The following is a 26,764-nucleotide window of genomic DNA, read 5'->3' on the forward strand; positions in this document are numbered from 1 at the left end:
GACTTGCTGGTGCATCTGAGAAGGCCGAGCTCATGCTGACAGATGAGGCGAAGAAACGTGCAGCTCCACTTGAAAACTTTGTGAGCTTTGACATTCAGCGCTAGTTTGCTCTCGCTTAATGGTTACTTAATAACGAGCAGTGGAGCCCCTTTGTTCAACTCGGCAATTGCACTGTCACCTGGGGGCCACAGTGTAGTGCAGAGAGAAGCGTTTGGTTGATTGGGAGTATGCACAACTTGGTGAGGCTTTCAGGGGCTGGGACTCTGGAATCAGCAGTTCACTTGGAGTGTCCTTTCTTTATGTTCACATAGGAAGAGCTGACTGGAACTGCTTGCCCAGGCTCTGCTGGCTTTCCCAGGAAAGTGCTTGTACTGGGCCACGTTTTGACTAGCTTTGAAGCATGCCAAAATCAGCTGGAAAAGTCTTCCCAACAGAGTTAACAATAGTGGATTCTTCTGCGTTGATTTGCTGAGATGTTAAAATTCATTGCAGGTTGTTTGGTTAGGAGTTATAAAAAGAAAGACAACGTTCAAAACAGGAAAAGGGCATGAAGGAAACCAAATGCGTGCCATTGCACAAGCTTTACTCTGCTGCATATGGAACATAGTTGTAAAAACTGCATAAATCAGAACTAGAAACCAGAATTACATTTATAATTATACTGGTTGTTCTCATCATCAAGTCTACTGTAAAGACTTGAAAACTTAATGCTCTAAGAGCCCATCCAATTACATCTCATTAGCATTTAACTCAGCTCAGTAATCAACATCCAATGTGCCAGATTAGAGATGTGTCAAGTGCTCTCAGCACTTGCATGGAGTGCAAAATCAGAGCTATTAATGCTCTTCTTCTGTTTGCACCATGTCAGACTTACGTACATAGAGGAGTTTGCAAATCTGGAAACGTCAAGCAGAGCAAGCAGCTCGGGCTTTACGCTGTGTTGCACAAACCAGCTGTCCTTCAGCGCTCTGTGTGCCAACTGAAGAGATGCAGAGGAATGTGAAATCTCTTTTCTTTCCTCACTCTTACAGAAACCGTATGCCTGTCAGATTCCTGGCTGCTCCAAACGCTACACCGACCCCAGCTCTCTGCGCAAGCATGTGAAAGCTCATTCAGCCAAAGAACAGCAGGTGCGTAAGAAGGTAAGACCCAGTAGGCAAACGGTGGCGCATCTCCAGACCTCCACACTGTGGTTGTTTTCAGTTTACCTTTAGTTTATGTTTTTTCAAATCAGGGTTCTTCTGCAATATCTCTAGGAAAAAATGCAAGCTGAACTAATTTTCCTCTGGATTTTAATCACTCTTGCTAACCTGTTCACTTTATGGTGATGTTTGAAGAGCAAAACTATTTTTTCAATTTCAGTTTGCTCAATACTTTATGGTCAAGCATTTTTTCCTGGTTGATCTTTCACATACAAATCCAAATTCTGCTGTCATTTGTGTAAAATTTTCACACATGGAGTCTGTGCAATTAGCTAATAAATACATGCTAGCAAATCATCCCAAATGCAAATGAAACCAGGCCAGGATACTATGGAAATGTCAGAATAAGAGTGCTTGCATTCGTCAGAATGAATCCGTGACTTTTTTGACCTCATCTGTGTTTTAAATGCATTTATAAATCATTCCTAACCCAAACTGCTAGTTATGTTCTCACTAATACTAGATTCAAATAAGTATTTTGGTTTCTATGGGCGCAATCCCAAATTCATTATCATACGAGGAGGCTTATGGACACCATCCCAGAATCACAGAATGGCCTGTGTTGGAAGGGACCTCAAGCATCATGAATCTCCAACCCGTCTGCCACAGGCAGGGCCACCAACATCCTGATTTAATACTAGACCAGGCTGCCCAGGGCCCCATCCAACCTGGCCTTGAACACCTTTAGGGTTGAGGCATCAAGAGACTTGCTTGTTCCACGTTTGTACGTGTGGTTTCCAAAAAGATGATTGGGACCCCACAGAGCTGGTGTGTGACAGAGCAGACCAAGTACAATTACTTCCAATAAGCAGTGTTGATATCCTTACCACTGCCAAGAGCTTCACAGATGAAACTGCCAGGCATGTTTAAAGGATGGAGAGCATAGCAGAAATGATAGTGTGGTAAGACAGAGCTAGGGAGCTAGCAGTTTGAAGAAAATGTCTAAGGTAAAACCCACAAGCTTGAAAGAGCAAAGGAAGGAACATGTGGAGAGAAGAAGCAGTAGCAGAACACAGGTGATTGTAACTTCAGAATTAGGGATGAGCCATGGAGGAGTTAGATGGATGTCGAAAGGCCTACTTTGCCTGCCTGCCTACCTTTCCTGCCTACTGATGACCTTGCATCAGCCACGTCTTATCTTGCACTCCTTCTCTCCCAAGAAACAGCCAAGAAACATTCACAACATGACAAACTTCATTCCTGGAAGGAGGACTCTTCAGGCCTAGCAGCCATTCAGGTCCCCACAACCAGGACTGTTGTCTATGAAGAGAATTATTTCCCAAGATGGATGTCATTTGTTCAGCTCTGAGTACGGGGCTGAATACATTAATTTGTTATGTCTCCTTAGTTATATCCCATTGCCTGCTGAGGCCACTTTTCTAGTTCTGTAGAGGAAGGTGGGGAAAAAACTCTGAATCCAAACTTTGCATTAAAGGACAGAACGTACTTTTGGTTAAGCAGCAAGAGGCCTTGAGCATAGAATGAAGAGATGGCAAATGTGGCTACACACAAACTACGAACTCCAGCTACCAAGACATCAAATATGTAGGGTTTTGTATCTCTAATCTCCCAGCTTGAGGAGTTTTCCTGCATGTGTCAATATACCCTCCCATAGCTTTACAATTATATCTTAATGTCAACTGCTTCCTTCCCACACCTTATTTGGTAGATCAGATCTAAATCTGCACTTCTCCGGTGGTTAGAAATCATATTCCTGTCTCATTTACCCATGCTAATTCTAGGAATATTTGATCCTGTGCCTTTTTTTCTTCAATATAAAAGGTATCTCGGAAAAGCAGTAGATTTGAAGAGTATTTTGATCGGGCTCTCTTAAAAGGGACCAAGGTAAATCTGATTCCTAAAGAAATAATAAGCAAAACAAATATTTTGCTTAAGGATATAACAAGATAAAAAGAGGCAGCCTTTTCAACTAGTTAAATCTCAGTGTTATTCAGTCAGTGGAGTTTAATTTGGATTCCAGATTTAGGAAGAAATGGGAATAGTCCCTTGCTGTTTTCTGTTACAATTCTGCAAAGGCAGTAGTCTGTTATTATCTGCTTCCTGGAAGTTCTGTGTGGAAATGACTTAGCTAAGGAAAAAATTAACAGGCTGCTCTGCCTGCATGTCTCAGCTGATACGTGCTTCCAAAAGGTGCCATCTCTCATAGAAAAGAGAATGCCCTGAGCTCAGATTTTCTTCAAAGGAGTCCTGAATATTTCGTTTGTAGCTTAGATGACTGCAGTGGTAATGTTTGGTTGTTCTGAACAGCTTTACAAGTACAAAATATGAGGAAGTTAACTGTTAATTTAGTAGTAGTCTAAGTTTAATTGGCTACAGACGCATTTTGTGATCCAAATGTTAGATACTTATGTTGATCAAATAAATGGCTATATAGTAGAATTCTAAATAGGTTTGCCTGGACCTTTTCTTTAGAATAAGCAAACCCATGGGAGACTGGTATGCAGAACTGTAAACGTAGAGCCAATAACTATTTATTAATGGCTATAGAATATGATGGCTGCTTGTGTAATGTGAGCACTATATTATGACAAAAGCTTGGCAACATCAGCATGTTTGAAAGAGAATTAGAAATGCTTTTCTTTCTTAATTCTCCTCTCCTGCTGTTTTTAATATGATCGACATTGTGGTTTTCGAGAGTTTGCTTCACACACTTTTGCCAGAGCTTTAATTTACACGGAGAACAGCTGACATATCGGTGATACCTCTTACACGTTACTGACAGCACATTATTCTGCCAGATCTAATCTGATAAGCACAAGCGCTTTTCTTTCTCTATCGAATGTCTTTCCAAGTGTCACAGTTGCAGCGTCATGCAATCCTTTTGCACAGAGCCCAAGGAACTACAGACAGCCTGAAAATGTGCGGTTAAACTTGCAAGGAAGGCTTGAAGAAACACAGGGTACAAAAAACCGTTGTTGATTTTAGATTAGCGCACTCAGCTTGTTTACTGAAGAAAACCAAAGTGATCTCTAATTAGAAATGTGAACTGATAGATACATCCGTAATTGCACCAGGTTACGAAGAATGACATTGTGTTCCTTTCTTCTGTACGTAATCTTTAAGCAAAGAGACATATGAATTTAACTGGAATTCATTTGATTTACTTTGAAATAAAATGTTTGTTTTATCCTCCTCTTGTAGCTAAATTCATGTACTGATATCGAACAGGATGTACTCAGTGAGTGCTTAGCTATACAACAACTCCACACATCTTCACAACACATTTTGGATGGGAAATGTGGTAGATCTGTAGGTCATCATGACTTAATCACAGGTAAGAATATTTTGAATAAGTATGATGCTAAATGTCATATAATACAGAGAGTTTAAACCACTAAAGTTTCTGGGTATGATTTGCCAGAACGGAAGATGAAAGGAAAAAAAAAAGAGAATAAAATGAAATAATTTAGTGAGTTCTTTGCTAAGGCTGGGTTTTTTCTTTCTTTTTTTTTCTAAGAGCTAGTAAGGCAAAGAGCTCTGGTTAAATCTGATGTGAGGAGGGCAGCAGCACCACTGCAATTCAGGCTCTAGCCATTTCTTCTTTAAAGCTTGCTTTGGCTTCAGCAGATGCAGGTGCATAAGCTTTGCTAAAGCCAAATATTCTAGCAAAGATAAAGGCAGCAGTAAGGTTTTCCATTCAGTGTCTGTGCTCTTCGAGAGCCACAGAAAAGTTGATGAGGCTGTGCAGTATCATGCATGGTGTGCTTATAGCAAACAATATGGTGGCATACAAATGGAGCAAATGCTTGAATTTAAAATGTGAGATGTTTTGATTATGTTTTCTGAAAAGGCCCCCATATTACTTCCACTGATTCTGTTGATCAGAGCAGAGAGCTTTTCATTCTCAAATCTCTCCTTGTCCATGCAACTGTTGACCTCTTTTCCTAGTTCTTATATTTCTTTTACCCTTGACTCCAGCAACACTTAAGTATCAGTGAGCTGCAAAGCCAACATATTCCTTTAAAAGGTACTTTCCTTGATTCATTTTTTGCACATGCAAATTTCAGATGATGGTCAGTGAGAAGGATAGGCACAGAGATCTGACTTTGTCTGATTTGGTGGGACACTCTGAAACTTCTCCAACTCTGTAATAGCCATTTGTGGATGAAGGTAACCAGTAGTGTACCTGATTTCCAGGTCAGTCCAATCATAAGATTTTTAAACTGTCACTGTAGCATTTTCTTGCCATTCTCTGTCATGTTGCAGACACATCCCGTTACATTCAGATCTGTTTTGGCTGGCAGATGTGTATGGGATGAATTTACTGCAGTGTTTGAATGGTTTGAAGAGAATTTCCAAGAAAAAAAAGAAAGCAGCAGATATTGACTTTTAATTCTGTAACTGCTTAAGTAGGAATGCATAGTAAAGCCAGGTTTGGACAGACCGATTTCATAATTAGTTAATGATTTTCAGTTAGCATTGTGTACTCCTGTGTGTTCCATGATATGTCTAAGCATGGAGGATAGTTTGCAGTCTTTTTGAAAGCAATGCTTTCTAACTTTGTCAATATTAGAGAACATTTAATGTTATGCAAATCAAAAATGCAAATCAAAAATAAAATGTTTTTAGCTTAGAGCTAAGTATCTGATGCATCTTGATGTAGGGTGCATTTATCCTATTTCAGGTGCACTGTGGAGCAAAGGCTTGCCTAAGTAATGTTAATAAATATGTTTTAATTGATTCACTGACTTAGTACAAGCTTTCCAGACAAACCTCACCTTGTTCCTGCTGAGATTTAAAGAAAACCAGTGGTAAGCTGGCATTAGAAAATAAGAACGCCAGGTGCTAGTTGCCCTGCACCAGGGAACGACCTGGAGGTCTTTATTAACGTGTTTTGTGTTGTAAGAGCAACGTGCTGCAAAAAAATAATTTACTACAGTTATTTAGGCATGCTTTTCTCTTGGCTGTTAAAAATAATAATAACAAAATCATCCTGCCTGCCATCTCCTACTCCCTTTTCCAGTTTAAATTGCGCTTATATGTCAGAATGAACCTGGTGAGCAGAGTGGGGCAGGAAGGGAAACAACCCATCATTCGAGCATCGTTCCCCTGGGAGTCCTCACTCACAGTTCATATGTGGCTCCTCAGAAAGTTGTAGGAGGTTGGAGGGACATGGGGGGATTATTTCAATTCTCTGGCTTTGTCATCTGCACCCTTGAAGATGTGTGAGGGCAACGCACAGCCTCTGCTCTCCAACCCTACAGTCCAGCCTCCTGCTTCCAAGCAGGACAGGAAAGACAGACAACGCTGTCCTCAGACCAAGGTGCGTTTGTGCAGTTAGTAGCCCCAGGAAAAGCCTCTGATTTCAAATGGTCACAGTGATACAAAAGAAGTTTTCAGTGTACGTATAGACAGCCCAGCCTTGGCCTCTCAGTGTCAGTTCTGAGAAAATCATCTTGGAAGTAAGAATTTTATCAGTTTACTGTTTTGTTTTCTTTTTTTTTTTTTTTTTTCATATGATTTCTTTGCTGATTGTATGAGGATGTCACCAGGATGTTGTAAGAGAAACCTAGGGAATCCTTGTGGGTATTTCCGTCTGGTCACCCCATAAGAGATCCCATCATATGCACAGTATGGAGAAGTGCCAGGGAAAATAAATCAAGATTTGAAGCATTTCTTTACAGAAGTTACTTCGTATTGTGTGGTATAATTTCCATAGAAAAACTGTTCCTCTGTCACTGTCAGGGCTAACAGGCTAAGGTGCTGATCCCAGGAGATTTAAAACAAAAGGACATCCCTGCTGCTGCCTGTAGTTGCATGTTTGCTCTTTCATATAAGCAGAGGTAGTATTTCTGGACGAAGCAGTTATATAATAATGTGTAGAATGTATATGGGTGAATACTGTTCATGATGTTCTCTTAATTCCACTTGAAAATATGAAAATGTTCATGGTTTGAACTTTTTTTTTCCCCAAAGAAACCACATTATTAATGTGCGGAGCTCCGGGCTTTAGGGATCACTTGGATTCCTGGAGAGGTTCAGTTTTGTCTTTGTCCAAGTTGAAGCACATTTTAAATATGTCAGGGATGAAAGCCAATCACAGGAAAAAGAAATATGTAAGAAAACTCCTATTCCCTTGTGTCAAACTTCAAAGGAGATTTGTGCTTAAGACTGGGTAAGACAGTGAGCAAAGGAATATTTAGCAGTCAGAGAAAGCCATTGTTTGCTGAGACCTTCCTCTTTTTTTCCTCTTTATATCTATGCTCCTTCATGGCTGCACACATTTAGCTCCAGCAGCACCTAAGAGCTGCCATCACTCTCTTGACAAAGCAAGTTACCTCTGTTAGGTAATCCCATGCAGGAACTTTCTCTGGGCATGCATGGTTTGTTATGGTTTGTTCTGGTCTCTCCTGGCATAAAGCTGAAAAAAAAATCCTCATAGTCACAGATGCTCAGAGTACCATTTTGGCAACAGATGTTCAGGTTAAAGGCCAAGCCATTTAAAATACTGATTGATGGCACATTTATAAGCTGAGATGGTCAATGCGTGAAGAGGCCCAAGACGCACAGTTCTGAACAGGGCTGCACTTGCAGGAACAGTCATAGCAGCTCCAAAGGCTTCTGTGTGACTTCAGGTTCTAAAAATATTGTATCACTGCTGGAAAAAAAAAAGAGTTTTTTTTTAAGTATTGAAAGTGATACTGAAACAGCAACTGCTCTTCTCCCTTGACTTCTTCCATTGCAAAGGCAATCACAGCTGCAAAGGAAATGCAGCATTTCTCTCCCTTGAAGCGATTCTTCCTTTGTGTTACAGATTGGCAGCAGGAAGAACTGCACCCTCATATCAGCAGGTACCTCTTGCTTCCCCAAAGAAAGCTGTTCACTCTCACTCTTTCCTGATAACCTGCCACTGTTCCCTTGTAGAAGCATTGAGTGCTTGAGCACATGCAGTTAGGTAGTCACAGGACTGCAGGCATAGCAGCAGCTCAAAATTGAGTGTCTTAAATCTGGCATATTGAAACTCAGCCCAAATGAGTTAGAGTAGCAGAAGAAATTGCTCAAGCCTAGTACTTAGCATAGTACATCCTTCCAGTGCCTGTGAGCAGAGGGTCTGTCTCTCTAAAGGAAGTAAATATTCTGTTAGAATGCTCTGCTTTTGCACTGTGTGAAATAAATTAGTTTTAACTTCAAGTACCAGTTCAGTTCTTAGTGACTCAACAGAAAGGACTAATGTCTTACTGCAGTGTACGTGGAATCTCATAGAAAAACTTATCTTCTGTAGCTTGTGCCTTGTGCCTTAGAAGTACTCTTAATTACAGGCAGGCACCCCTGCAAGCAAAGCAAAGGAACAACAGGGTTGATATTTTTTGTTTGTGTCTCTTGGATTTCCCACTATCCAGCAGCTTCAGAGGCAGTCAGAGGCCTGATCTGAGTGGAAGACTCTGCAGTTTCGGAGCTTCATCCCTGGGCCCCGATGCCCACATCACAGTGTCTGGTGTGAGAGCAGCCCTGCAGCTCCCTGTGTTCATCTCCCTAGCCCTGCACCTAAGGGATAGGAGCTTTGCAAATCAGCGCTCTGGATTTAGGCTCACTTCCATAGGGAGTGTGATCTGTAGTATTTGTTTTGCTTGCCTCTGTCCATATGTGTGTTGGTCCCCTTCCCTCTAGTACTTTTTTTTTAATCCATTAGCTAAGCTCAGTCACATTTGACAAATGCTTCAGAGATGATTGCGTTCTAACAAGTTACATGAGTTGTGGAAGCTAGATAGCAGAGAGTGGCTCCCAAAATTAGTGTTTCTCTGCAGGGGAGGCAGGCAGGGCTCAGCTGGGCCGTATGCTGCTCGGCAGCAAATGGCACACATGTAATGTCACTTTCATTAAAGTGTCCCAGAGGATATGGGGATGGCTGGGTTGATTCTGATGTGCTTGAGGTTAGGTGGCAGTAGGCAGCCGTGCTGCAGGGGTGGGGTATGAGGGCAAGGGGAGCTGGTGGCCCTGCAGGAAGGCAGCACAAGGGTCAGGGAACGTGAGAGCAAGAGACACCACGTGTCAAACCGAGCACGAGCGTGGTGTTGTGGTGAATAAAGGTGTAGGAGAAGGAAAACTCACTGATGAACTAATCCCACAAACCTCAGTAAGCATGCTTCAAACAAGGGCCTTGTTTGAAAAAAAAAGAGTATGTTTACTGGCTGTAACACTATTGAAATTTATCTTTTGAGAGTTTTTGAGCTTTTGGGGTGAGCTTTGAACAGAGACCATTAAAACTATCTGAAGTCTAATATCCTTAGAGAGCACAAATCTTAGATTCACCAGCTTCCTCCAAGCTGTGCTGCTAATATACTTGAGAGGTGTGGGGAGATACAGTCCAACTGTGAAGTGACAGTACATCTGAGTCATGTTGGTATCTGCCAAGCCTGGGAATAAGCATGTGAACAACAAAGATTTGTGGGAATGTACTGTATTATAAAATGGACTGAAACCACCAGCAGAATAATGGAATTCTCAGTGTAGCATCCTAGCTACTGACTTACTGTTTTCAGATGAGGCTTTGACGAATAAATCCTAGCATCACCTGGGAACATCTGACTTCTTAAAACTCCTCCTGTCTGGTTTTCAGTGCAGAAAGCAAGTTGTTTTCACTGGCTGGTTGACAAATGTTCTGTCTAGTGGGAGACAGAGATGATGTGGTTCATTCTCATAGTTTTGGATCTGTCAGCAGCTGAGGACTCATTGTTCATGAGAGGCTTTTGACTCATCTGAAGGCCCTGACAAAGGTGGCTAGAATCTGGCCTTAGTGGTTCTACTCTTCAGTCATACAGAAACAGATGCTGACGTTCAGCCATTGCTTATCCACCCAGAGAGAGCTGTCACACATTCCCTGTGGCTCCAGATTTTCCTGTTGTTTTCTGCTTGTTATGTGACATTCAGAGGGTTTGGGACAAGTGCCATTGAGAGCCCTGCCAGTAAAGCAGGACACGTCAAAGCATAGCTGACTCACAGCCCATTTACTGAATGTGTTACTCTGCACACAGTAAGCAAACTAGGAAAGGTGAATGCTACAGGAAGAAAGGCAAATAAAATAGCTCTTACAGAATGCGTGAGGACTGACATGCTGTAGCTGGACGCTGTGGAAGCTGGCAAACCTCATCTGCCCCCCACAACCTTCAGAATACAACATCAGTGGATGTTCTAGTCCTTCTGTTGTACGTACCGCAGTGGGCAAACCTCTGTGAGGTGTATGGCAAGTAAGCTTAGAAAATAGCCTAAGTACTGCCTCCGTGGATGAAGTAACTTCTGCTACTGCCCTGCAGCAGCGTGCTGTTCTGTGCGTGTGTCAATGTGGGTGTGGGGGACAATGAAGGAGTCAGGAACTGTCACAGACTTACTTAGATGCTCCTTTCCTTGCTTATTTTATTTTGCAACCTGATGTATGTTTCACAGGCATGTACAGTGGTTCCAGCGCAAACCACAATGGTCCCTCACCAGGTATACTGCCTCATGACATCCCTTCAAGACATCATCCTCTTGACTCTGCCCTTTCCAGTCCGCATCACCATCAGTCGTCATTGGAGAGTGCCAGGGAAGGGTATGTGTTGTGAAACATGCTTGGCTTCTGTCTGACTAATTAATTGTTTGTTGTAATTTGCATGGATGCTGCTTGAATGAAAAATACTGACCAAAAGCAAGCTATGCCATTTGTTTTAGAATCATTGAAAATTTAATTTGAAAGGGAGGTCAAAAGGTCATCTCATCCATCCTCCAAGCAAAGCAGGACAAACTTTGACAAACTTTGATATTGCCATCAGGTTACTCAGGTCCTTGTTTTTGTCTTCAACAAAATACAGAGGTTTCTTTTCTTCATAGAGTGCAATTGTATTTAATGTTTTTTATAATTCTTCCTTGGTGACTTCTTGTAGATTTGGATAAGTGCAGAGGACAGCTAAAATGAAAAAAAAAATTCAAAGGGTGAAAAAGCAAGCTGTGACTCACTTGGAATGAAGCAGTATTTGCCTTTGTAAGCTTCATTTGTGTCAGGATGTCAGGCTTTCTCACTTCCTTGCGCTCTGTTAGGACTTTCTGTAATACACCTTGTAGCTGCAAGCGTTAACCAGTAAGATCTTAATCAAGGGAGGATATATTATCACATCAATTATATAGATTGCATTGCTACAGTATGTCACATGTCTGTACTGTTATTTTTTTGAGGATCTCAAAATATCTCAACAGTAAAGAACCTGCAATCCACAAAACTCTGCTCTCATCCTAGAAGCTTCTATGGTGCCTACAGTGATACAAATCAAACATAAAACATTTATTCTTTTCTTCTAAGCACTTGGAACAGGGAGGGATACTCAGATTTTGCTTTAATGATGGGAACCTGAGACACTGAGAGATTGTAAGACTTTTTTTAGTTAATGGTTTGAGGTTCTTTAGTAAAGCCATCAATGGAGCGTGGATTTTTTCCATCTTTGTTCAGTAACTGTCTCATCCCTTCTTCTATACGGGGAAAAGAAAGCCCAGAAAGATTTTAATCATTCTCTTTTATCAGTGGACAGAAGGCAGAATAAAGAACAGTGCCACTGAGGAAAGTAGGAACAAGCTACTACATCTCTTTTTTTGAATTATCACAAAGGTTACTCAAGCTGTTTGTGCTCAACAGCTCTTTTTCCCTACCCTCCCACCCGTGTTCCTGACTTTTTAATTCTTATTGACAGTCTCATGCCTATGGCAGACAGGTGGCCAACAGGAGGCACTGAGCACAGTGGGAAGATGGAAGTTTCAGCAAGTAAATGTGAGGTGTTCTGTAGCACAGAGGGCAGTAAGTGCAAACAGGAGGAATGGAGACTGAATCCAAAATGAAGGTAGTCCACAAGATATCCTTTCCTTACAGCATAGGACTAATTGAGTCCAGGGAACCAGAACGCTTTCCTCTCTCCGCTCCCCAATGCACTGCTTAGCTGTTTCTTCTTTCAGTTGATTCTACGATAGGGTTCTTAGGGGAGGTAAGGCAACAAATCCCAACTGAGAGTGAAATAAACTAAGGATACACTTTAGAAGGTGTATAGTCAATGAATATAAAGATGCTATAATTGTGAAATAAACAATAATTTGGCAAAGCAGATTATAATAACAAAAAGAGAATAGATAGAAAGCTTACCCACATCCTGGGCTTGCTGCAAAACTCAGAGGAGGGATCTCCAGAAGAGGGATCTTCCCACTGGCAGTCAGCCCTTAAATGGGTCTAGGAGAGGTGCAGCCAGGCTCTGCCCCTTCCAGCAGCACAGGTGAACTGCCTGCACCTGTGCTCCTGTGGCTGAGTCAGTGCTCAGGTGATCCATCACAGGTTCAGGCTGTGATTCAGCAGTTCCCATACAGAAGGTTATCTCCAAAGTGGATTTGTTTCTAAAGCACTTCACCTTTTGGTCCTGCTAATGAGAAAGAAAAGCAAAGGTTTGACCAGAATGACGGCAGCAGTCAGTTGTGCAGTTTGAGGGGCCACAAGCTCCCAGGTGAGTTCTCTCTCTCCCCCCTCATGTTTCCTCCGAATGAGTGCAGCGCTTCCCTTCAGCCCTCACTGTGGGACTGAGCTGAGTTTCTCACTGAGCTCTTCCAGACGTTTTGATCATTTGCTTAGGCCAAAGCTTCCATCAGAATGGTCTCTGCTGTTTTTGGTTTTACTGGAATAAGTCTTGGAGAAGACATCACAGCTGATTTATTATCTCAGGGCTCATATAGGTAAGTAATGCAAAGTCTTTGCAGAAACACCGCAGTTAATATCCTATGACAAAATATCAGACTGAGATGAAAATAAATTTCTAATTACGAACCAAACATCAGGAAGTGGAGACCAGGAGGTATTTTTAAATAGTTATTTTAAAACAAGCCGTTTATTTTCACAGCATAACAACTTGGAATTTTTCAGGATCTCAAATACCATTTTCTAAATTGGAATAATCTGCATTCAGTGTTGTCAGACCCCGTCCCAGTCCCTTGCTGTATGCGAATTATTTATGCTTACATTTTTAATGACTGCGAAAATCAAGCCCATACATGCCATGTTAATTGCCAGTATGGGAAGCTTAGTTTGAACTAACAGTCTTTGAATTTCATTTAGCACAGTTTTGTGTGAAGCATTCATTCATTCAAGTAGGAAAAATCAATCACTTGATAATCTAATATTTGGAGCCACTGAATTTGAGAACTGTTATGCCTTTGCCAGCTTATAGCACAATGCCATTACTCATATAAAATAGACAGTTCGCAACAGGAAAGAAACACCTAACACTACCTTTCTTCATGTGAACTGCTGTGCCTTTCTGGCACACATGTAATGTTTTGCCTCATTTGTCAGCTGTCTCGGCATTCATCTGGAAGTAAATGCAAAGAATTTCTATACTGTGGATCAGTATGATGACAAGGCTGGATTGCATAGTTCAAGGCTGCGGAATGAACCAAATGATTACTATCAAGAAATCTAATTACTGAGTCATCAAATATGTAAGATGCCAAAATCTACACAGAGCAGGGTACAAATAGTGTACTCAAGTTTGACAGAAGATTTAGAATTTTCTTTGAAGGCTTCTTATTTTTTTTTAATTAACAAAATAGAAGCTGTATGCTGTACTGTCCGTTGCCAAAGTCAACACCACGTGCAGCAGTCAATTTTCCCAAATGGTTTACTAAGACATTTAAATAGTTTGACAGAATTATCTAATGCACTCCAAAATGTTCTAACAAAATCTGACTTCATTACCAAATGTATTTATACTGGCATTATACAATACAGAGAATATGTTTTCAAATTCTAGTATAAAGTGTGTGCTAGACAAAGTAAAATTATTTGAACTTATATTGCTGTTAATTGAAATGAAATGCTTTGGCATCCAGAAAACAGGTTTGTCATGATCCAGGTTGGAATACATATTTATTTTTTATTTCAGGTGGCAAAATGTTACGTTTGCATTTCCTGTAGCATGTGCCACATACGATTGATTTCATTTTGCCCATTGCAAAGGTAGCCCACTTCGATTTGTATCAATATGAAGATGGAAACATAGCTTTTGATATTAAGTCCTACGCGAGTGTTGCACTTGGCTTTCTCTCTGCTATTTTTTTGCCAGTATTACCCACATCATCTAAAAAATACACTTAGTTGCATTTGTAAATTTAAGTTTAAAATATTTACTGTGATAAATGATCAGTTTAAGTGAAACCAATCTGACTGAAGTTAAATGAGTTTAAGTGGTGGCACAAAGTCAGGGATTTGCACCAACGTGGCTGAATGGCCTAACAAGGTCACTTTGTAGGATCTGAACACAGTCTCTCTATATGTGGCCGTGAGGCCTTCAGTCACTTGTGTCGCTTATAACAGCACTTATGTTCTCCAGACAAGCTGGGGATACTGACAAATAAGAACTCTACCAAGAAGGTGATGTGTCTCCAAGGAAAAGGAAAGTGAAACTTTCTTTGATATATAATGCTTTTATAGATACTTACTACAGTATTTCTTCTTTGTAAACACAACCCTAACTGAAGAACCAGTTAAGGCATTTATGATGTCCATAGGTGATGATTAATGAGAACTTTGAATCCAGTCTTACAGTTATTGTGAGTTTAATATCAAGAGTTAAGTAACCAAAGTTAGATGAAAGACACAACTCTCTTTTATCCAGGCCTCTCACCAGCTAACTGCAACCAGTTCAATGCTCCAGACTCCCCTGTAGAGCCACTTACCCATACAAAATCACAAGAAACAGAACTTGAGACCAATCAGATGAAAAGAGACGTTTTAATCAGGGTACTTAAACATCGGAATTTTTGTTTGCTTGCTTGTTAGCACCTGTTAATTCAAATACCACAGAAATACTTCACTGTAAAGAGATCTCTGTTAAAGGTTTAGTCCTCAATTTCCCTTTACTTACAGTAAAACAAGGTACACAGAGCCTCCCTTTTTGCTCAATAAGGGAACCCCAGATTCAAAATTCCTCATATTTTTAAGGTTGAAAAAAGTATGCAAGATGAAATCTTGTGTGCTAGCTTTTTGTTTGGATTGTCACGTTGTACTTTGGCAACAAGAAGGGTGTAAGCCAGAGCCTACCCACATTTCAGTCCCGTAAGGTACACTGCCAGGAGCTTCCATTTTAGATCAGAATCTGGCCCCTGCCCCTGCTCTTTGAGCTAGGAGGCAGCCTCCTCCAACCTCCCAACCTCTGCTCTGTGGCCCTGTGTTCAGCTCCAGCTTTGAGGGCCTCTTGCTCTCTGAGGGATGCTGGCAGGCATACAAGGGGTCTCATGGGTGCCTTCTCATTAGATGGGATGGGACTCGAATTGTGCCTATGAGTTTCACTGTCATCTGCAAGCAGTTCATCTTCTGCCAATGACAGTATCTGATACGAGATTTAAGAAATTGCTCCAAACCAGTAAGAGACTCCTTTCAATAGGCTACGTAAATTCCTTGATCTGCCAGAATCCATGGCCAGACCTGAAAATACACATGTACCTAATTCTCATTACCTTCTGTGATGATTGCATGTCTTCACTACTTATGGCTGAATTTCAAGTTTGTGAGCTCATATACATAAAGCGAGGAGGAATTGCTTGAATCTTTGTATGAAACAAACTTTTACTCTAGAAGTACTCAGGAGAACTGAATACCTACACAGTTTTTATAGCAGTTCCTAGTTCCAAGGAGATGCATCATTCATTCATTGTGGATTCCTCTGGAGAATACTCTTCACTTATAATAGAATACACAAGTCAGTGTTTCAGGCTTTCTTTCAAAAGCACTAAAACCAATAACAAGAAACAGATATCTCTGACAGCTGAAAACATTTTCAATGGAGGAAGCCAAGAACCCATCATAATTTATCTCAGTGTTATAGACCTGAGCACGCAAAAGGGGCATCAGTACATCTGTCCAAAGAAAGAACAATGTACAGGTGCGGAGCTGAGGTTCATGTAACAAAGAAAATCAGTAATTAAAAGCATCTGGTTTCAAATCCCAAGTCATTTATCTCATTGTAGAAAATGTGATCAGAATTCATTTGTAATCATGTCCAGATAGACTTTTATAGTTTTTTTCCCCCTTAAAGCAAAATTAGCATTAGAATAGACTGACTGCAACAATACAGCAGTAACTTACAGCCTGATCATGAGGTAAAATATTGTTTGGCCATCAGCACAAATTGATGGACACGTATCTCATTTTTGTTTCTAATAGGGCTGGATTGACATACGTTTGAGAGCCTTACCCCAAAAGCGAGCACTATGATCACAGTCACAGAATGGCTGAGGCTGACAGGGACCTCTCAGTCCATCAGGTCCAACCCCTGCTCAAGCAGGACACCCAGAACAGGATGCCCAGGCACACACCCATGCAGCTCTGCAAGGCATCAAAGAGCCCCCACATCATCTCAGGGCAGCCTGTGCCAGACCCCATACCTGCAGAGCACTGATGTGCTTCCTGGCGTTCAGGTGGAGCCTCCTGTGTCCCACTTTGTGCCCGTCACCTCTTGACTGGCACTGGGCATTGCTGACAGGAGCCTGCCTCTGCTCTCTTTGCCCTTGCCCTTCATATATGTATGACCATTGGTAAGATCTCCCCTTGATGACTGCCCGGAAGAGACCCTCTGAGCAGAACTATCTTAGTATAAGATTAAAGACAGTTACAAGAGTGGGAGGGAGTTTAAATGAATTGGTCAGAGCAAATCAAGAAAAACTTCAAATGGATTTAACCACCGCTCATCTGTATTAATGATTTTAGCTATTACTAGTTTTTATCTGCAGGTAAATCACATGCTTACACTACACCTGTAAAGCTCATTTTTTCTTTTTCCTTTTGGTTTTCTAAGCAAAACTTCCCCAGTTAGATGTAAGTTGCATACACCAAACACAGAAATTTGCCATGGTGTAATAAGTCATTATCTTAACATCTCTCACTGCTCAGTATACTGCCTTTTACAGTGTAAACTTGAAGAAAGCAGCATGAGGAACCTGTAAAGAATGCATGTACACCTGGAAGTGTCTTACTGCATACTTGCCATAGAATAAGGACTTTAAATGACTAAAATAAGACAGAGAAGTCTTATTGCAGTACACATTGTGTGCAGTACACATCGATATCTGTGTTTGATTGCATGTCTTTCTAATTTACTTCCTGGCAGTCATTTGAACCTAAGGCTGTGCTTTTTATCTAAAGATGTTTTGATACTATTTAAAGCATGCTAATATGTAATTACTTCTGTAATATATTTTCCTGTCAGATTGTTAGAATAAGATTTCAAATCCCCATCAGGTCAGGCAGCTTCCACTGAACTCCACTGATTCATCAGTTTCTTTTCAAGGAGAATTACCAAATGAAAGCTAGTAAATAAAAATGTCTTTTAGACTGACACAGTTCCAATAGCAATCAACAAGATTTAACTGCTCTGCAGAATTTGCATATCAGGTGAGAAGTGTAGAAATATTAATTTAACATAAGAAGGTCCCTGTTTGCGTAGATGTGTCTCTTGGTGCAGGTAGAGAAGTGGGTTACAAAATGCTGAGCTATGTTGTACCCCCAGCTATGAGACTTGTGCACATGTTAGAAGGATTGCGAGTGTTTCAGTGTCACTCTGGATCCAAAGAGAAGGTCTTTGGGAGTACCAGGAAAGGACTCCTCTGGGTTCTCTATCATTTTCATCCTGAAGCTGCTTTCATATCACTGTTGACTGGTATTATTATTTTAAAGCAACGAAATGACTTAAGAATCTTAAATCATGTTAAAAGCTCCTTTGGATAGCGTTCCCCATAATGTTTGTGAAACCCCTCTTACTCTGAGTATGCTCACATACTCACTTGACACAGGGAGAGGGCGAGTGAAGATGTGGAACTGGATTAAAGTAATCCATCGGTTCTATGATTCTATAATAAAACAGGAGGCATTACTTTTGGAGAAGCCTTTGTAGTATCACAGAACCCTAGAATAGCCTGGGTTGAAAAGGACCACAGTGATCTTCTAGTGTCAACCCCCCTGCTGTGTGCAGGGTCACCAACCACGAGACCAGGCTGCCCAGAGCCACGTCCAGCCTGGCCTTGGATGCCTCCAGGGATGGAGCACCCACAGCCTGCTTGGGCAACCCACCTGAGTGCACCAGTGGTCCATACTTACCTAGAAGCTATAGGAAAGGACTGGCATTTCCTTAGTCCTACTTTGAGATGTTACACCTGGAGGTACACACACTGTGTTAGCAGCAGAGCCAGGAGTAGAGGCCAAGCCTCCCAGTAGCAGGCATTGTTTTCAAGCTGGCTACAGCAAGAAAACAAAAAACAAGATCATGGTGTCCTATCGTGCAGACATAGAACAGAGAATGAGTATCATACAGGCTAACAACTTGTTTGCTCACCGTTTATAGAAAAGGGTAATAAAATGCAGCAATGCCCAGCAAGGTGCTTTTCAATGAAGGATTTATAACATATCAGGGAGAGAGGGGAAGAGGAGAAAGGAAGAAAGAAAGAGAAAAGATTCCTTGCATTCCAGAAACATAGCCAGAGGCACCTGGCAGTGATTAGTGCAAAGGTTCACCAAACTTCAGATAGAGTCCATCTTAAAAAAAAGGAAAAAAGAAAAAGAGTGAACAGTGTAACTGTTTCCTGAGCATGTGCTGACAGAAATTCCCCTAGGGCAAGACCCAGAACAGAAACACGTGGCAAGAGATTGGGCGCTATCCAGAGACCAGATTAGCAGAGCTTTACACATCATTTTTAATATTATGGGAAGAGATGAAAATCAGTGTTAACTTTTTTTTTTTTTTTTTTCCTCATTTGAAAAAATAATTTCCTAGTCCTGGAACTCAATTGGACTTTCTCACAATATAAGTAACTGTAAGGCCTGGGGAGAGAATTTATGAATGGAATGGTTAGCATGCTGGATTTTACGGCAGAACCCGGTTCTGTGGAAACATCTCAGATTTTGTAGCTAGCTGCAGTATGCTGTAGTAACTTATGCCAAAATATAGAGCTTCTCTGCTTAGTGCTTTTCATGCTGTTGCTTTATTATATACTTTTCTCTTAAAAACTCCCAAATTCTAGGTAGTGGGATGTGTCAGTACGGTATACATGAGAGCTGTGTTACAGTATGGTCCTAAACCCCCAATATATTAAAAGTTAGAGATAAAGGACAGATGTTTTTCAGTCTGGATTTGGTCCTTTTTTCACTGAAGTCAATGGGATATGGGTTGAGGTTGTTTGTCTTGCTTAGAAATCTGCCAATCAAGCCATCACATCATTAAAAAAAAAAAACCCAAAAACCAGACAGTTTTCATATTGGCAACATCCTCATCTCAGATATTTCTATTTTGTGGTTATACTTCTTTCAGTTATTATTCAAGAATCTTAGTTCAAATTATTTTCATTATTTTCCAATTTTCAATTTAATTAAAGCATTTTCTGCTTAAACGTTGTGTGTGTGGGTTTTGGCAGTTAAGACAGGATGAACCAGATGATGAAAGAATTCCTCTTAAAACAGCTCCAAATCTGGCTTTACAATTTCTTACTCTGTTAATTTGTCCAGCAACAGTTACTGAACAGCCTAGCAAAAATAAAATATACAACTGTTTCTTACTCAGACTGAGTACTGTGGATGAATATAGAGAACATACTTCCATCTTGACACAAAGGTCAGAAAAATCCATCTCCATATGCATTTATTATGGGTTCCTTATTTTTCAAGATTGTTGGAACATGACATTTTGCATGCATTGTGAAAATACACAGTTTTTTATGCACTGCTGTCTACTAGGAGAATCCAGAACCAGAGGCAGGATAAGTAAACATAAAGCAAGCTAACAGTACTTGTAGCCTACAAAGTCTTTGGTAGAGATTGCTGCTAACTCACAGCATTCCTACATAGTTCCTTCACATACATCTTTCTTATGATTTAATCTTAACACTTATAATAAATGTTAAAACAATCACAAGAAAATTTAAGTCTTGTTGAGACTTCTCTTTGAGATTCTTAAAGATCTGTGCTTTTTAAAAATGAGAGGACATAGATTAATATCTTCTATATTTTGATTTTTAATTTAACAAAAATCCATCTGTTAAGGTTGAGATTTCTGTCTTTCCACTGCTGTGAGTGGCAGATGCTTTGCAGCAGAGGTGAGGAAGTGGCTCGTGGTCCGTGTCTGCCATTTGTGTTAGTGGTTCTTCAGAGATAGTTCTTCTCATCAGACTTCAGGAGCTTACTTAAGAAGGGCCATGAAATCAAGCGATTTAAAGATAATGTTTAACACAGTATAGAAATGTTTGCGGCATTATAGACAAGATATGTTATCAACTCAGGATCAGTTCTTCCAATACCATTCTGTGCATGATGGTATTGCAAAAACAAGACTTTTCTGACTAGTCTTTTTACTTAATTGCCTACTGATGCATCCTCAGGAGAGCAGTGCACTATACTCACAGTTCCATCTGAAATCATAGGTCCCTCAAGACCAGCATTATGTCTTCAGCGCCATCCTACACATGGTGCTTCAAAGGGAGTTTGAAAAAACCCTCCATACCTGGTCAATCACGTGAAGTTGTATGATGAGTGAAGAGTGAGAATTCCTCTCTGATTTCTTGGGCGATCAGTTTACATCCTGAAGCACAAGATTTGATTACCTCTTGCTTAGCATGGAAATGTTGGTTTTGGCCATTAAATTATTCAGCCCGTTTTTACAGCACTTATCTCGACTGTTTGATTCCGTGACTTCCCGCGGCTATGACTGCCCCAGGCCAGAGCATGCTGCATGAGAAAGTGCTCCTTTTGTTTGAAACCAGCCTGCCTCTCCCAGTGGTGAATGCCCTGTCACTGCTGTGCCTTCAGCAGGCTGGAGAGGAGGCCGGCTCCTCTGCTGTGCCACTGCATTCTGAAAAGCTGTGTTTCAAGTTCACTTCTTTCAGTGCCACACTTACAGCTTAGGAAATTTGACTTGCTGAGAAACCTCTCTCACTCTTACTATTCTAGTATTCTTCAGCTGGTTTAACTCCTGCAGTGATTTAATACATCAAAACTGAAAGCAGCTCTTCTGTATTCAGTGTAGATGCATAATATCTCTAATTTCTCCAGATTTGGTTTCATTTTGCATCCTGCTGTCTACATTGAGTACATTCAGATCTGTTTTGAGTTTCCTGCAAGCACCTGAGTAGCTTGCCAGGAAACAGAAGTATTTTCAGTGAACAGTCACCAGTTCTCCCTTGCTTTATCCAGATCACAAGTAAACATTCTCCTTAGCACCTCCCTTCAGACCAGTTAGGTGTGCAACATGAGCCTCTTGAGCCGTGGTGCTACCAGTTATTTGTAATTGTTAAGCAGCAGCACTTTTGTCTGTGATGCATGAAGTACTGAAGATGCGGTTTTGGTACCATGGGGACCCAGAGAAGTTAGAGGAGAACAGGAGATAAGGAGGCAAAGGCTTCCAGGTTTTGGACAACATATCCTCCAGTTAAGGTGTTCACCATATGAAGCAAAGCTTGAGACAGGTGTCCATCACAGGTACCAGGCTAGGAGGATTTCTGGGCGCTGCACCACAGTGCTGACTGCCATACAGAAACACACCCAGAGAGCACCACAAATACAGCAGAAGTTTCCAGCCTACAGATTCCTGTGAATCCACAAGCTTTTCCTAAGAAACACACAAGATACTGAGAAGCACCTACTATCATTAGGTCCAAAGTCACCAAAAGTCTTGAGATTAAAAGACTTTCCTACTTGCACCATGTATCACATCCAGGAACGTTTTTTAGCAACAGCAATTCCATCAGTAGGCAACTAAAAATCTGCTGGATCAGAGAGGAAATCCAGCTAGGAACATCATTAGTGTCTATACTGGGAAATAGATAGGAATAAGGTAAGAGCATGATTAAGATGTTACGCTTCTCCTAAAGGACACAGTGGGACACTAAAAGCCTTGCAGTGTTTTGATTTATTACTTGAGATAACGAAAGCGCTTCATCATCAAGCATCCTTATAGAAAGGTGGAGCGTATTGACAGTCCAACTAGATCAGCAGTGGAAGCAAGCTGTAAGAACTATTCGTCTTAGCTTTGTCAGTAGCATTAGTGAGATAGGAAAAAGATGCATCTTCTCAGACAGAAAGAATCAGGATAGTTAGGAGCCTTAAGTTTAATGAATTAAGGAAGGATTTTTTTCATGTATGCATGAGTATTTATCTACAAGCTGCTATAAGTATATATATGCACAGATATACCTTAAAAGGCCCCAAAAGGACCTGCAGACTTATTGAGTTATGCAAGTTACAATTGAAATAAAATATAGGGCATATATTTATTATTAATATACAAACCAAAGCAAACTGTGATTGTAGTACAGCGTTAACAGGAAATGTACAGGCTGTTAGTTACTGAAACATATGCCTGAGCTACTGCCTTGGAATTTTTGATGTATCCAGCTGAGTTTCTGGCTTAAGTAGTTCAATGTTTCCCCTTCCATACAAAAGGCATCTCCTTTTAAGTGATTTAATTGCTATCAGGAATGATTCTGCCTATCCTTTAACAACCTGAGTTATCACAGTGACATGATTAGTAGACAAACATTTAGGACAGAATTAAAGGCAGGGCACTGGTGGCTGGACAGTCAGTTGATGAAAAGCTCTCCTTGAGTCTGCCAGAATACATGTGCACACAGAGAACAATATTTTAGGGGCCAGCTTGAGCTGTTGGCATTGTGATGGCTATTTTAAGAAGGCAAATTCCCATATTGGCCACTTGTGCTAATACAGATTTTTCTGCTAAGCAATGCTCTTTCCTAGCTAAAAACTGTTCCCTAACTTAATGTGAAATCCCATACATGGGAGAGACTGAGGAGAAAGCAGTAGATTCATGGTTACCTGCTCAAACTGCATGAAACCCTTCACACGGAGAAGGCAGAGAGCTGAGCATTACACAGAGTAATGCTCTCAGGGTTTCAGCCCAAGCTGCTGCACTACAAGTTACTAGGATACTGGCTGCCTGCAGGCAGCAATGTTTGCTGAGCCCCAGCACCGTGCAGGCAAAGCAAGTGGAAGCAGGGAGCTGGCAGCACAGCTTGCCTGGCTGGAGCAGAGCCCCACACCTCCTCACCCTGCTGCCTCCTGGCAAGGCGCTGGTGTGCCTCCCTCCTGCTCCCTACAAGCCATTGCAAAGCTTTGAGGCACAAACCCTGGCAAAACCATTGAGCTCATACACAGGAAAAACAAGAATGCGAAAGAATGAGTGGGGACAAGTGCTGCTTTAAAATAATCACAACAGCCATTCAATTCGTCTCACAGGGTTAAGATTTAAATAACCTTTTGGAAGAGTGAAACGGGGAAGCTGGCTTGTTCAGAATTCCCACAGCCAGACAACTTTAATGTACTGTTTCTGCTGTGCAATATATTTGCACAGAATTTAAAAATGCAATTTCCCCACAGGGCAAACAAAGCCTTCAGTACAGAGCAGCCAGGCAGGCCCGCATGGGGCTGCATCTCCAGCAGTGGCCAGCACATGGCATTCCCAGAGCAGGCGCAGAGTGCCTGCTCACCAAAACTATTTTCCTCCCTCATTCAGAGTGGTTTCTGGCTCGTCCAGCCTTGGAGTCTTCACTACATCTTTTGTTTCTCTTCAAAATGTGTGTGTGGTCATTATCCATATAAATGTCACTATCATGATCTCTTTTAGCTGTTATCCTTCCAAAGAAAACAACTGCAATCTTTTAATCTGCTTTCAGATAGAAGTATTTCCTGGCTTCTGCTAGCATTTCTGGCATGTCAAGGACAATGTCTCCATGTGCCATTTGAATGGGCTGGTGACCATTCTGTCACTTGTGGTCATGCTTTGCCAGCACTCCCTGGCAGCATTGGATGAAACTGCAGCAATGCTTTTCTGCAGGTTCCAGCAGATAAAGGCAGCCCCATCTGCATGCAGTCCTCACCACTGACACATGTTGGAGAGAATTTGTGGAAGACCCATCATGTAGCCGGGCAGCACGACAGATAGTTTTGTTTACTGTTTCTCCACTGAGTCATTTGAGGAGAAAACTACGGCCACATGGGAGCTGATCTTTGCATTTAGCTGCAAAGAAACTCGATATTTTCCCCAGGGCACCTGGTCCTCAGCAGAGCTGGTTCCAGAGAGCACTTTCAGCCTGGGACCTGATGAGGGCACCGCTGACCTTGCACTGCCCACCCTGCTGCAGCCCCACTCCCCCATTCCTGCTGTGTCTGCAGTCTGAGCTTTTCTTAAGTTTTGCTGCAGAGCTCTTTTTAATATGACCCTGAAACAAAAACAAGCAAACAAACCCCACAGACTACTAAGATTGTATTTGCATATTGGCTTTATAATTCTGCTTCAGTTATCTGTACGCGTTGCAGACCTTTGCTTATGAGGATTATGTTTCTCACAAAAGGTTTGTTATCCAGTCCTTAGATATTTGGCTTGAAAATGTCTTAATCCACTTGTATAGCCAATGAATATAAAGATGCTATAATTAGGAAATACACAAGAGAGTTTGGCAAAGCAGATTATAATAACAAAAAGAGAATAGATGGAAAGCTTACCCACATCCTGGGCTTGCTGCAAAACTCCAGAGGAGGGATCTCCAGAAGAGACCCTTTCCTAGTGGCAGTCAGCCCTTAAATGGGTCTAGGAGAGGTGCAGCCAGGCTCTGCCCCTTCCAGCAGCACAGGTGAACTGCCTGCACCTGTGCTCCTGTGGCTGACTCAGTGCTCAGGTGATCCATCACAGGTTCAGGCTGTGATTCAGCAGTTCCCATACACCATTTAACAATACTTGCTTATTTCTTCAGTTTAGTTTGGGGAAATTTGATCTCTCTGCAGTCTGTATTGTGTGCCTTATTTTTGTGTTTTGAGGTGGTGGAGTTATTTCATCGTAGGATTGGCTTTGACCGGTTGATTTATTTAAAGCCCTGTTCATAAGCATCACTGTGACACTATGCCACTGTGACAGCTTTTGGCAGTGTTCCTCTGCCTACATGTTAAATTTGAATATGCTGAAAGCTTGCTCCAAGCAGACCCCACATTTGAAGTGCAACCCTGGGCTATTTAGCAAAAAACCATTTGTCACAGCTATAGTAGGAGGTGAAAAGGTCCAGTTTATAACAAGTTACTCATTTGCAGGGTTAATTTAATGCAGCTATAAAAGAGGCTTAAGCCTGAATGACCAGATTTTTGGTCATGTCTCCTGCACCACGACATCTTTCTGTCTGAACGGCCAGAAGAGTTCTCCTGCATATGGTTCATCCCACGTGGGCAAGCTGCTGCACCTGCCTTGGTGGGCCGGGGGCACTCTATGGCCAGTGGAAGCATTGAAACCTCTCTGCCAGTGGTGGAGCACAGCCCAGGGGTTTCATGGCAGAGGGCCAGCGAGGCTCTTCTTCAGCTGCTCCAGCCTGCTGTGGGAACACGGGTCCGGGTCTGTCCCCCAGCAGGGCTGTCCCAGTGCTCCTGTTGCTGGCCTGACTCCTGGCTGTCCGTGGGGAATTTCCATCTCTCAGGCTCCACCCTGCCCAGTTTTACCCTGAGAGCTGCTGCCACAAACAAACCCTTATTCAGGCCTTTTCTTTGAAAGGACAGTGCCAGCTGTTACAGTTAATTCTGTATTTCTTGCAGTGAAGTCTAAAAAATACTGTATGAGGAATAATTGAAAACTAATGCTTTTCTTTGTCTTGGCTGAAACCCGGGTAGAAAGCTTTACCCAGTACAACTACTGAGGCACTTGAAAACAATTTACATGCTTTTACTTATTCTGACTTATTCTCCACTTCTGTTTCTGGACGTGTTTCTCAGCTTACAAACTTTCAAATTAAAGCTGACCCGTGTCTAAGTTGCTTTCTGAGGAGTGATGTCATTTTGATTCTGTCACTACGATTAGTACAGGAAGCCAGTGTAAAGAAACATAAATCATTTTCTAACTGCCTTCCCTGCTAATGAAAATCTGAAAGCAGCAACGCATTGTTATCTCTCTTCTACGGCATAATTTATAGCTGCAAAATAAATGTTTCTCAAATCTTGCTGTCATGTATGTAGGACCTTTCAAGTATTTCATTTTCCCATATTTGATATGTGAAGTTTTTCTGAATTTTCTTTTTCTAGGCTGGCTCCCAACATAATCTCTCCACTTGTCAGCCCCCTGAAATCATTAGTTCCACCTTCCCTACTGCAGAAACACAGCTCTCCATCATCGCACAGCCAATCACCAAATGGGCAGCAGTTTTCTGGAATACCAAATAAACCGTACGCTCAATTTCAAAATCAGTCTGTACAGCAGGGATCTCAAGGTAACTTCCTTTCTTTTTCCTTTCTTCTTTTTCTACTTTTCTGATTCCTAGTTGGGAAAAACTAATTTACTTCAGTTTTTGCATTTTCTGCTCATGTTATCATATTAAGGGTCTGACAGCGTTCCAATGGGAACTCCGACTTTTAACCTGCTTTTACTGAGGCAGAGTCAAAATTCCAGAGCATTTTTAACTGTGATATCATATTATGACAGGGAAGGGTATCTCAGCAGCACATGTATTGCATTTATTCAGCTTCTTTTTGGGATGTGGTCACAAAAAGGTGTTTGTAAGAACAAATTATGCCCACA

At 41.5% G+C, this 26,764-nt stretch overlaps 1 protein-coding gene and 1 long non-coding RNA gene across 4 annotated transcripts in view; one reads left to right on the forward strand and one right to left on the reverse strand.

Annotated features, from left to right (window-relative positions):
* GLIS1 (GLIS family zinc finger 1) overlaps positions 1-26,764 on the forward strand; it is a 177,679-nt gene that overhangs the window by 141,615 nt on the left and 9,300 nt on the right. For 2 of the 3 annotated variants that reach the window (XM_048946035.1, XM_048946033.1), the window contains 4 exons: positions 1,032-1,142; positions 4,365-4,497; positions 10,605-10,749; positions 26,272-26,456. In XM_048946035.1, coding sequence (XP_048801992.1) covers positions 1,032-1,142; positions 4,365-4,497; positions 10,605-10,749; positions 26,272-26,456 — 574 coding nt within the window. The remainder of the gene's footprint in view (positions 1-1,031; positions 1,143-4,364; positions 4,498-10,604; positions 10,750-26,271; positions 26,457-26,764) is intronic. The other variant, XM_048946034.1, reaches the window with a different exon arrangement.
* LOC125693765 (uncharacterized) lies at positions 10,762-25,066 on the reverse strand. Its single transcript, XR_007377241.1, has 3 exons — positions 24,718-25,066; positions 12,322-12,592; positions 10,762-11,103 (listed from the first exon to the last, which is right to left on the reverse strand). It is a non-coding gene; the product is annotated as an uncharacterized LOC125693765 (long non-coding RNA).

The sequence above is a fragment of the Lagopus muta genome, chromosome 5 (genome assembly GCF_023343835.1).
Source record: "Lagopus muta isolate bLagMut1 chromosome 5, bLagMut1 primary, whole genome shotgun sequence".
Classification (NCBI taxonomy): domain Eukaryota; kingdom Metazoa; phylum Chordata; class Aves; order Galliformes; family Phasianidae; genus Lagopus; species Lagopus muta.